The following is a 12044-nucleotide window of genomic DNA, read 5'->3' as shown; positions in this document are numbered from 1 at the left end:
GGGGGGGGGGGGGTTCTAGCAGCATCCAGACCCAAGTACACCGACTGTACCACAGCACGGGGACAGTAGGGGGGAGTGGACCGGCATGGGGACACAAGCCTAGAAAAACCTGGATGGTCTACAGCTGAACTAAGCTTGTTGCATGGCCCTGTAATGTTAGTTAGGATATAAAGTTTCCTGTTAAATTAAGCTGCCTTTATTGTATTTGGAAGTGAAGAGATCTGTTTCAAGCACTTCCAGCTAAATCAAGAGCACTTATATTTTAAAAGAAAGAGTTTGACGTTACATAATTCGCATGTGAAAGTCAGTTGTTTTCACATATAAAAACATGGTAAATTAACTTGTGAAACAAGTGTCGAATGTTTCCCACGTGAATGTGGAACAAAAATATCACTTTTTACAGGAGAGAAAAAAAAAAGAAATCAGTGTTTTTCCACGTGTGAATTTGGAACAGCTTCAACACGGTCATGTGATCCTGTATGTTATACAGGTTAAAATTTATGGTTTTTTTTTTCCCCCATAAAGGCTTGGACAGCACAACATGAAGCATCTATGAGTACACAAATAAGTTGTGGTAATCAAACAAATACACGCTTGTTACAAACAACAAGTGCCCCTTTTATTTAAAAGTGTAAAGAGCAGAGACCTCTTAAGAAAACAGACAAAAAAAATCATGTAAATGTTACAGAAAAGGTGTTCAGAGTAAAGCTGAACTACAGTAGACTGCCTTTTTCAATGAGGAAAAAAAAACAAGCATCGTGAACCTTTTTGCAAGAAGAAACATTCAAATACTGGTCAACATGCGAGCCACGGCTTTACTCTTTGGATCTCCGTTCAAGTCTCCGTTACAGTCAAAAACAAGCTGTTTTTAATAAAACGTCTTTGTTGCTGATTCTTGTGAAGTTTCCACCCATCACATGCTGCCATTTCCGTACAGGTGGACATATTGAGGTAAAAAAAAAAAATCATGGAATGGTTCAGGAGCAAACTAAATATTCAGCAATTTATTTAACTAATAAAGGTTGGCATGGCCATGTTCCCAAAGCATTTCACACAGACAAGATTGATCTAAACTCTCATAAATAACTCTCATAAATATTTTTTTTTTTAAATGAAACAAATCTGAACCCCCCATGCCACTTTTGTTGCTTTCTTCATTTGGCAAAAATGTAGACTAAAGTGTACTTCAGTCAAAGTAAAAAATTCAATGTCAAGTCAGACAAAATTTAAATATTCAGTGAGATAAGTAATAAATTGTTGTGTGACGGGAGTGGGGTACTACATCTCCCCCTCCCCCCTCATGCCCTCCTGTCTCAGGTCGGTGTCGTTTCTGCCCAAAGTGAAGAGGCTAACAACAGCCATCAGAGCTGCGAGCATCATGACAGCACAGCCTCCAAACATGTGCCTGGTGCCACCGCCAGCCTCGCCTCCGCCTGTTCCTGACACCTCGCCGTGGAGCGCCAGCAGTCCTAAGCAGGCCAGCAGGTGCAGGGGCAACCGGAACCAGGCCAGCACGCTAGCTCGCTTCTCCTCTGGGATGACTCTGCCCTGCAGAAAGCTGACTGCGGGGAAGTACAGACCACAGGCCAGCTCCAGCAGCAGGAAGGCCAGAAAGGAATCGTGAGGTCGGGGCTGTCCGGGTGCGGTGGAAAAGGTGAGCATGAACAAAGAGAAAAAGGCCATCAGTACAGCGAGGCAGAGCACGTGACCTGGCTGAAGATGGTAGCGAGTGGAGGTGGCTAGGCGGTACAGTAAGGAGCCGACCATACTGGCAGCCATCAGGCAGGAGAACACTATTCCTAAAGGTGGCCCGTGAGGATCTAGTACCGGCGTCCACAGGAAAACAAAAATGTAGAGAACGCTTTCAAACAGAGCCTGCACTCCACCCAGGAGCAGAACTCTCCTATCTGACAGCAGGCAGCGCAGGCCCTCAGAGCAGCTGCGCGAGAATCGCTCTTTCGCAGACAAACGAACAACACCTCCATTAGGGGTTCCAAGTAGCAGAGTTTTTTTGTCCCCTTCAGGACCTCCGTCAGTTTCCTCCTTTCCCCATTTTGTTAGTACCACCCAGCCGCAGCAGGCCAGACAGGGGACAGCCAGCAGAAAGGGAGCCACTGGCCCCAAGTGGAGCCATTCAGCCAGCAAGTTAGCCACCAGTCCAGCTCCCACAGCAAGGCCATGGTTCCAGGTGGCAGCTTTGTTGAAGGTGCTAGGAATCCACTCCCTGGGAAAATCATGGACTTCAACATGTCGGTGCACATACCAGGCTTCAAATGTGGTGGCAAGCAGGGATGTCGACAGACCCCCAAGGACACGGCCCACAATCAAAACAAAGTAGTCTCTGGAAAGCTTAGTGAGACAACACGCAGAGTAGGAGAAGCAGAAGAGAAGACAGGTCCTTCGGCGGCCTAAAACCTGATGGAGCCAGCCAGAAAATGGGGCAAACAGTACGCACGAGGCCAGGCCACACACATATAAAATGGCTATCTGGGATTCCAGGAAGCTGTAGTGGCGATACAGCTTGTAGAGGTAAGGACCCTGGAGCCAGTCTGCCCACAAAGCCAAAAGGTATGCTTGAAGAAATATGCTCTGGAACTGTTGGAAAACTGGGTTGGCCACAGCAGTAGGAGCAGACTGAGGTGGTGTGAGGCGGCGAGCTGTGAACTCCAGCCCAACACAGAGGGCCAACAGGGCAATTATGGCAAAATATGCTGTCAACAACATGTTGTTTATGCACAGCAACCACTTCAGGTCAAAGTTGAGTTTTTAATGCGTTTTCCACAGTTTTCCTAATGTTTCTCTGCACCTATAGAAAAACAAGATAAGTATTACTAGGCAACACTTATTAAATAATTGTGCAACATAGTTTTTAACTTAACTTTTAGGTTGTCACTCTTTTAGTTACTCAACAACGGCTAAGTATGTTTACATAACACAGATTTTTACAAGTATAAGCACAAGTAAGACAAAATAAAACTGATTAACGACAGTAAAGTTCACTTATTTAAAGCGTACAGTACAGTAGCTAAAGTTAGCCTGTAAGCTAGCCTGCTGCTAGCAAGGAAATGTTCGTTTCTATTTTAGTGGCAAATTATTTCAATTTACTGTCTCATTCAACATTATATATCTTACCGTATTGTTTGACAGTGGGCTCATAGTAAATATGCCGTTTAGCAATTATTAATGTTGAACAAGTAAATGATAACAGAAGATACAGCAAGTGTACACCAGCAATCACTTCCTGGATCCGATGCTAACCACTGACGTCACAGGAAATGCGTTTAATGGCGTTTGTTTTTATTGATTTTTATTTAATAATCGTAAAAATCAAAAGTGACAAGCTCATTTCCCCCCAGTGCATTTAAGAACGTAATTATCTACTTTTAGTGTTTTATGAGCATGTTATGGTAATGACAAGTTAAGCAGCAGGAATATGCACCCACTGCTATTTTACCCAGAAATAAAAATAAAAACATAAAATAGCCACGAAAAAGATGTTCTGTTTTTCAATATCGATTCTAACTATGCTGCCTAAAATAAATTTTGCTGGAAGCAGCGGCAAAAGATTTTAAATATCTATAGAGAAACAAAATGGTGTTTGTTTTTTTTCCTCCAGAAGGTGGCGCCCGTGTCTTACATTGTTAGTGGTGCAGGTGCCAGTTGTGGGTTCATTTTTCCATTTCACTAAGATGAAAAATCTTAAAGAATGCTACAGTATGTATCTGTCCACTGTAGTCACTGATTTTCTTGTGCAGATTTTTACATATAAAAAGAATAATTCGCTAAGATATAATTTTACCTTGTAATGCATTAAATATATAAGTACAAAATGACTTTCTTTTTCTTTAACCATTGTGTTTATATTCTGTCTTTCCAATAATATGCTTTAATCTGGACACATTTACACACAGGTTCTAAAAGTAGATATGAGAACACAACTTTAAAATAAGACAAAATTTTGTCCTTGTTTTATATTTTCTTATTTAGGAAGTTGATCAGGGCAGTGGTTTCCAATCCCGGTCCTGGAGGGCCACTATCCTGCATGTTTTAATTGTTTCTCTGCTCTTCAGCAGGTCTTCAAGTTCTGCAGAAGCCTGTTAATCACTCAGCCATTCAAATCAGGTGGATTAAAGCAGAGAAACACTTAAAACATGCAGAATAGTGCCCATCCAGGACCAGGATTAGACACCACTTCTAGGGCATTTCAGAACTGAGCATTAATCTAAACCAATCGATTCCTTCCAGTATCTGACTTGAGCAGCAGTTACAGCAACTCTGTGTGACCAGTAACGGAGTACCAGTTCTGAACAGAGGTTGGAATGAATTTACATTCCTGCTCACTGATCTAGTTGTGGGAATACCTTCCTTTCAGAGCATGTCTTCCCACATCAGTGTCTGACCTTCGACTTTATCATTTCAAAGGTTTTGCATGATTCTTTCTGAATGAATCTAGGATGGAATGACATGTGTGCTTTCAGTTGTTGTGTTGCTATGACCTATTTCTTTTGAGGTTCAGATCACAGCCACAAACGTTGAGACATCGACTTGTAGAGTTCATAACTGATTTCTTTACCTCTGATGGGTAGTTGACATCTTGAAGCAAAACAGACCCAAACTATAAAACAACTACCTCTGAGTTTTACAACAGGGATCATCTTTAGGCTTGAATGTAGTGTTTTTCTTCCTCAATATGAAACTCCTCATCCAAACAAAACATTTATTTTCATTTGTAACAGAGTAACTTGACAATATTGGGGTAGTTAGTAAATAAAATAAAACTTTATATTTTATTTTTCAATAACTTTATCAGCATCTGTGGACTTTCTTTAACAAGAATTAAGCTATTCTTTAAACTATGTTGTGCTCTGCTTATTAAATTTTCCAAAAACATCCTTGCACATATTTAACATTAATAAGAGACGTATAAAAAATTATAAGAAACTTTATGGATTGTGAGCTGTTGTATACATTGTTTTTGGATAAAACCTAAATTAAATACTGAAGAAGTACAGCGCAGCTAACGTTACTCAAAATGCTAATCCACACTTTCAGTTGTGTTTTATTTTAAGAGGACAAGAAAAACTAGCTCATCACATCATCTTTCCTATATTTTGCCTCGAAAGAAATTAAATGAAGACACAGAAACAGACTGATACACAATTTGAACTTTATATCAACCTATTGTTTCTATGTAGGAGGAAACAACATTTACAAAATGTACAAGATGTGCTCAATCAGTCAGCATCAAACAAGCAAACAATGACAGGACCAATCAAAGTAGATCTCTTACTCCAAAATATCACTTTTGTTTGTATGACAAACATTGGGGGCAGTGGAAGGGTGCATGAGAACTGAGTGCTGGTGATATTATGCTGGGATTATGCTGGTTGGATACATTATGTAATAGTAAGACGCATGCCCAAGCCATCTGAGAATCCCTACTACACACTTGCCTGTGCAGCGTGCCTCTTGGCATCGCCAGACCCCACAGAATACATACAAGAAGGTGAATACATTCTTTTTTTTTTTTTTTTTTACAACAAAATCTCATACAGTATATTCATTTCATTGAATCCCTCCAGCAAATGATACAAACATTTTAGGGCAACATAGTATTTACAGTGACAAAAATAAACAAAGGAGCTCAAAAGTCCAAGGGAGTGTCTCTTTCAGTTCATGTGTGATAAAATACAGTTATGCAAACAATGTGTTCTGGTGACAGAACAATATAAAATGCCACTGACTTGCGAAGTTACCATATTTAAAACCCAAACGTGGCAAATGATTGGTGGAGGAATTCGTATGTGTGAGAAAACACTGTGCTGTGCACAAGTGACACGTTAAACTAGCGGTTTCATTCCTGTGCCAATGCAGATGTTTGTGAAAAAGAGATACACAACTGCCTCAATGTTTCGTGTTTCACTATATATTATATACAGATTCACTTTCTTTTAAATACAAATGTACATAATGTCAATTATAACCAGTGGTCCCCAAATCATGACGTTTGATCTACAATGTTCATTTAGCTGCTGCAGCTTATAAGTGATGAGATGTTGATACTGTCGAACTGATAAAATACACAGAAATGAAGTGGACTCTATTCTTAATTACACTGGAGATAATTAGAAAATGAACAAATGATCTGTCCATATGGTGATAATAATTCTACTAAATATATTTTTTTAACTATCTTTCATTCAGAAACAATGTTTCCCAGAAGGTGCGATTTATGTATGTACATGGGTTTGTATGTGGTTTTACATATTTTGTCTCAAAATATTGCGTGAATATTAATAGTGAGTCCAAAATATGTTCACTGCCTTCATTTACCCTTTTCAAAAACACTCTTCTTATTGCACAATTCCTCATTGTTAAAGGAAGACTTGCATTTGGAAAATAAGATCTGTATGTATGGTTGTGTGTGTTTCTGTTTAAAACAGCTGCCATCCTTAAGGGTCGATGCGAAAGGCCAACAGTTTGTCAGAATGCAGATTGTTGAGGGTTCGCAGGTCTGGCAGACGCAGGAGGAGCTTTGGGAAGAGGGAGGTGTCGTCCGGGCGACGGCGACTGATCAGAGATCGAAGGGCACGGATCAGACCCTCCTGTAGCTGCTCCACACCTCGCATGTCTGAGATCCCAGAACGGTCTAAGAAGCACAAAGGAGGATTGTGTCAGTGGCTGCCTGTTAGTACATTAATTATTTTGGAACAGAATCCCACAGCTTTGCCACATTTCCGTCTGATCCCTTTCTCACCTGCAGATACCAGCACTACAGCCATGAAGAGGGCCATCTCATCTGGCTCTAGCCCCAAGGAACCCAACTTCTCGCTGAATTCAAACATTGCGTCCAGCAGAGATCCCATGCCCAAGGCCCTCAAGGTTGACAGAGGGTAAGTTTGGCCATTCAAGAAGGTCACGGTGCGCTCTTCAGCATTGAACAAAGTGCAAAACCTCACCATAAGAACCTAAACGTACCAAAAAAAAGAAGAAAAAAAAGATCCATACTCAGATGTGTAAAGAATATGATACATAATTTGGATTTTGGGTGTGCAAAACAAAGATTCTGAAATCCGTTTTTACCTGGAAGGTGCCAGATTTTAGCAGCATGACCTGGTCTTGCTGACTAAGCTCTTGGAATCCAGGAATGCCCTTGGCAAACTCTACCACCTCCTTGACAGCAGGGGTGAAACACTGAGAGAAGGATTCCCAGATCTCCTGACTTGAGCGTTCTGCTCCTGATACTGGGCATGCATTCAGAGGACAGGCCTAAGAAAACAAAACATTGACACAATCATTAAAAAAAACAAAACTTATGAACTGTCAAATAATATACCATTAAGGAATCTCATTTCAGTTTTGGAAGCTTCTTGCACTTACCAGCACTTTAGCTCCTGTTGCTAATTTCCATGGGCAGGAGGTCTGGGTTTCGGCACCTTCTTCGTTGCAAAACCTGTTAGGATTGGTGCCGCTGACCCTTTGACTTATTACAGCATTTGACTGGTTGTGATTCTGATTTGATGACATCAAGTAGGAATAGTTGTTGTTCACTTTATGAAAAGCGGGCTGGTTGTTGTTGGAGGCAACAGGGCATACAGCTGCAGGGGCAGCAGGGCAAGACTGATAGCTCTGAGTGGGGGTGGGGTGAGATGAGACTTGAAAGTTACCATCCTGAGAAAAGGGATGTGGGTTGTTGTTGTTGTTAGTGGTACCGTTGGCCCTATTAGAGGACCTCTCGTGGCTGCTGCTGTTGCCAATGAAGATGTCGCAGTAGGCTTTGGAAATGGTCCCGATGTCCTCTTTTGAGTTGCAGTCATCTGTGCTGGTTGTTCCGTCCTGCGCTGACGAGTCCATGTCCATGGTGGCTGACTCATTTAGGCTGTTCATGTAGCTTTGCATCTCATCCAGAAGTCGCTGCTTCTCCCTCTTTGGAATACGGCCAAAACGCACAGCTAGAGACGACACAATCAATGGGAAATATCAGTTTCCTGAATTTGGTGAGTGCAATTTCTCTTCTTTTTCATAACCATTTAATCAGATTTCCTTGTTTTTTACTTATAGTATTTCTTAACTCCAAAACAACAGTAAGCTGTAATCCTTTTGACCTCCTAATACATGCACAAATATATCAAAATCTCTCCCAGTAAGGATTTCAAGGAGAAACATAAAAGTTGGGAAATGCACCCCTCCTTCTCCTCACCCTACTCCCCATCCTTGTTCTCACAGTACCCATAAGCTGGAGAGGCTATTTATAGACCCCCTGCTGCCATCTGCCTCATCCTCCCCTCTAACCACCCCTTTCTCCTTCCTCTAAAACTCTCTCCCTTCTTTTGTAAGTAGGGCAGTGGGGCAACGTGAGCATGATGTCAATAGCACCGAGGTTGTGGGAGAGGAAGGGATGAGAGAGGTGGGCTTGAGGTGTGCGAATGAGTCGAGGAGAAGGTGAAGAGAACATGAAAGGGCTGAAATCGGAGGAGGTGAAACATGGAAAGTAAGAAAGTGTCAGTGTGTGTGCGTGCAAGTGTGTGAGTCTGTGTTCTCACAAGATGGAGTTAGATAAGACAAAAAAAGCTGATCTGGTGCAGCTTCAAAGAGTTTTGCAAGAAAAGCTCACTTCATTTTTACATAAAGTAATAGTTAGATCTGCAATGTAGCAAAGTACTGTTAGTCCCACCAGAAATTCACCTAAATACAAACTGCATGTTTTGTGTGAAAAGCAGGTGATTTACTCGGCGTTGTAAAAAGTGTTGCCACATTTAGCAAATGTGCTGTAATTTTGCTGTTGCCTGCAGGAAATTCTGATGCGGATGCATGCATTAATGTAGTGCGAGATTAATCCATTTTATCATGCTTAAATAGAGGCAAATGCAGACTAATGAGCTTTTGCTCTATAAATGACACTCTGGTTGGAAGAAGAAAAGTGTGCCACCCTGCCAAATCGCTCAGCTATTTACCTATCACCGAATCAGAGTCACACAGCTGCCTGATGCGAAATCAGGGTGAACTGTTTTATTGTGGGCTGCAGGCAGTTGCATGTGGTTTTCCTGTTTCCGTAATGGTTGAAACAGAGTAAAAAGGGGTTTCTAGGTTGTGGTCCTTAACATTTTCAAAAATCTTCCCCCTTTCATGGGTCGGCCCGGCTGTCTCCTCTTTTGAGCTGCCACCTAATTTTCTCTGTGCACCAGAAGTGTCAAGCACATGCAGAAATAACACTAACCTCTTTACTAGATTAGGCTATGCAGAGTGCTGGAGGATGGAGATAAGCAGAAACCATACAGGGAGGAAGAAAACAGGCAAACTACACCAAGTAGGTCATGATGTGTGAGTACACTATAGGGCCAACTCTGTATTGTTTTTCTAGGTCAGCCAGACAGTTCCTTTAATGTGTGATGATAGGTGATCAATCAGTACTCAGCTTTTGGAGGTAAAACCAGGTGATGCAGGAGCGTCATGCCCGAATAAGTCTGTCACAACGATGTTTTCTGCATGCCTTGCTTAATTGTTGGCCTGCTCCTTATTAACTGCAGTAAGATGCTCTTTGTGCATACACAAGGTAATCAAGTTGACCCTGTTCCAATTTCCCAAAATAATTCTTGTGTTTGCTGCAGTTTTCCACATGATAGATAGCTTGAGGGACTTCAAGGCTCCTTTTCTCATAAATCACTGTCCGAGGGGGGAGACGTAAGAGAGCTGAGGGAACATGGTGGGTACATAAAAGGGGGAGGGGCTGTTCTGAACAAGAGGATAAAAGGTAACAGCGTTGTAGGAAGATGCTGCAAAGGGCAACGGAAAGACACAGAGAAACTTAGGTGTGATGCCAAACCAGATGGTTGTCTGTGGCTGTGTGCAGTGACAAAAAAGAAGGGCAAGACAAGTGCAAGTCCTCTAATGAGAAAGTGACTGAGCTACTGACATGATGACCCCAAAAAGCCTCCCTGCAGCACATTTTTCACACAGACCTACATACCATCACAGTGTTCCTCTCTGGCTATACATTTCCTTGCTTCTTTAGCTAATCAGAAAACTGAAATTATGTTAGAACTGTTTGATGATCCTTCTTGTTAAACAATGTTAGGATGTCTCACCATCTCGTGACATGCCAACAGAGAGGCATTTCTTGAAGCGGCAGTGCTGGCACCGGTTACGGTTCATGCGCATGATGAGACAGTTCTCGTTCTTCACGCACATCTTGTAGTTGATGTTCTGCTGGATGCTACGGCGGAAAAACCCCTGAAACACACGCACAAATAGTAAAATGTCAGATGAATTTGGTGCAAAAAAGTCAACACAATATTGAAACATTGACACTATTTTATTTTATTTTTTATTCCCCAAAGAGGCTTACCTTGCAACCTTCACATGCATGCACTCCATAGTGGAAGCCAGATGCAATGTCCCCACAAACTTTGCAAAGCAGGACCATTCCTCCTGTCTCTGAGAAAGGAAATCCCAACAGTTAGCAACCCAAAAGAAAAACCTGGCCAAAGATGTTTGTATAAACATGTTAGCAGTGAGGAAATACTAACTGGTGAAAGTTCCTGCGAACCCACAGGGTCTCTTCCCTGCAATGGGGTGTGCATAGGACTGCTGTGGAATAGCTGCTGCTGAAGGACTGCTGTAGACTTCCGGGAACTGGAACACCAGTTTGGAGGTTGGGGTGTTGGAACCGGGTGTCCTCCCCTGTTTCAGCACCCCTATCTCTGTGAAGGTAACTTCTTCTGGAGACGAGGGCTGGGAGTGTGAGGAAGGCGACTGCGTCTGGTACCCACTGGAAGGGCTGCCGGGGCTTGGGCTGGAACTGCCAGAAGATCCTGCATACAGGATGACTCCTCCTCCTGAAAGGAAGGAATGGAGGATATTCGTCAGGTCAAACTTTATCTGTGTAGGACATTTCATGCACAAATCAACCCACTGTGTTTTCCAACAAGAACAGAAATACAGCATTCAAAAATACACACAGGCAGCACCCGCTTTGTTAGAATTAAAATCACCACAAAGCTCCAGAGCCCTGAAACTAATTGTTTGAATGTATTCATGCTGTTTTCCTGTTTATAGTTTCTTTTATGTTTTTTTTATATCAAACTACTTCCACATATGCTATTTTAACCATTGAAATATCAAAATATTTGGATTGATCAGGAAAAGTGCAGTATCGTTTTTAGTGTTTGTAACTTTTATACGTTTTGAATTATGTAACTTTATTTGCAAAATAATAATAATATGTCTTCAATTCCTTCAAAAACATTGTTTTCTGAAATCTACTTAGCATGAATGCTCTATTTTAAACTTCTAATGCTCCTTTTAGCTTCTAATGTAGCCTACGCAAATTTTAGCTTAGGTTTTAGCTACTGTTTTCCTCATTTCAGCTTCTAGCTACAGTTTTGTTGAATTTAGCTTTTGCATATTTTAGCTTTTAGTTATGATTTTGCTCACTTTAGTTTTTAGCTGTGGTTTTATTAGTTTTACCTTTCAGCTCCTGTTTGGCTGACTTTAGCTTCTGTTCTGCTTGTTTCAACAGTTTATTCTCCAACACATTTCAGCCTACAGTCATTCAGCATTCAAAGTCAGAATTCACTCTTTATTTTCACACAAAAAGGCCATTTCTCCAGTTATTCGGTGTCATTCAGATCAATGGGATGTGGGAATTAAAAAAGAGGTTACATGTGCGGCTTATGAACTATATTTTTCAGATTTACGTTGGGGATCATTTCTAAAAATAATAATAAAAAAACAGTTCAGCTCCTCGACAAAGTGGGATATGATGTAATGTTGTAAAATCTGCGCTCTGAGAATGTGCAGCATTGTTGCCTCATCCTGAGCGGAACAGGCGCAACGATGCGCTCCAGTGGATGGGCGCTAAAAATACCGCAGGCAGTACAGCAACAGCACAGGCAGACCTTCACCGGATGCACCAAACAACTCTTAAAAACTGAAAACGTGTCATTCTGATGCACCACTCAGATCTAAAACTGTTGCATGTTTTTTTCTCTTCTTTAATTATTATTATTATTTATTCTTCTTCTCGATCAGCTCTGACGTCCTCG

General features: G+C 41.5%; 2 protein-coding genes across 2 annotated transcripts in view; both read right to left on the bottom strand.

Annotated features, from left to right (window-relative positions):
- Positions 1-597: 597 nt before the first annotated feature.
- Positions 598-3265, bottom strand: mfsd5 (major facilitator superfamily domain containing 5). The gene is made up of 2 exons (XM_017415013.3): positions 3133-3265; positions 598-2806 (listed from the first exon to the last, which is right to left on the bottom strand). Exon 2 carries the CDS (start codon positions 2722-2724, stop codon positions 1279-1281), a length of 1446 nt encoding a protein of 481 aa, XP_017270502.1. The 5' UTR covers positions 2725-2806; positions 3133-3265; the 3' UTR covers positions 598-1278.
- A 2207-nt stretch (positions 3266-5472) lies between these two features.
- The window catches only part of nr1d4a (nuclear receptor subfamily 1, group D, member 4a), a 12977-nt gene continuing 6405 nt past the window's right edge, over positions 5473-12044 (bottom strand). The window contains exons 2-8 of the mRNA XM_017414976.3: positions 10527-10835; positions 10346-10434; positions 10086-10230; positions 7381-7952; positions 7084-7269; positions 6758-6968; positions 5473-6649 (exon numbers count right to left, since the gene is read on the bottom strand). Coding sequence (XP_017270465.1) covers positions 6453-6649; positions 6758-6968; positions 7084-7269; positions 7381-7952; positions 10086-10230; positions 10346-10434; positions 10527-10835 — 1709 coding nt within the window. The 3' untranslated portion in view covers positions 5473-6452. The remainder of the gene's footprint in view (positions 6650-6757; positions 6969-7083; positions 7270-7380; positions 7953-10085; positions 10231-10345; positions 10435-10526; positions 10836-12044) is intronic.

Source organism: Kryptolebias marmoratus, linkage group LG8 (genome assembly GCF_001649575.2).
Source record: "Kryptolebias marmoratus isolate JLee-2015 linkage group LG8, ASM164957v2, whole genome shotgun sequence".
In the NCBI taxonomy this organism is placed as follows: domain Eukaryota; kingdom Metazoa; phylum Chordata; class Actinopteri; order Cyprinodontiformes; family Rivulidae; genus Kryptolebias; species Kryptolebias marmoratus.
Note: the sequence above shows the minus strand (reverse complement) of the source record. Positions and strands in the feature narration are given on the sequence as shown.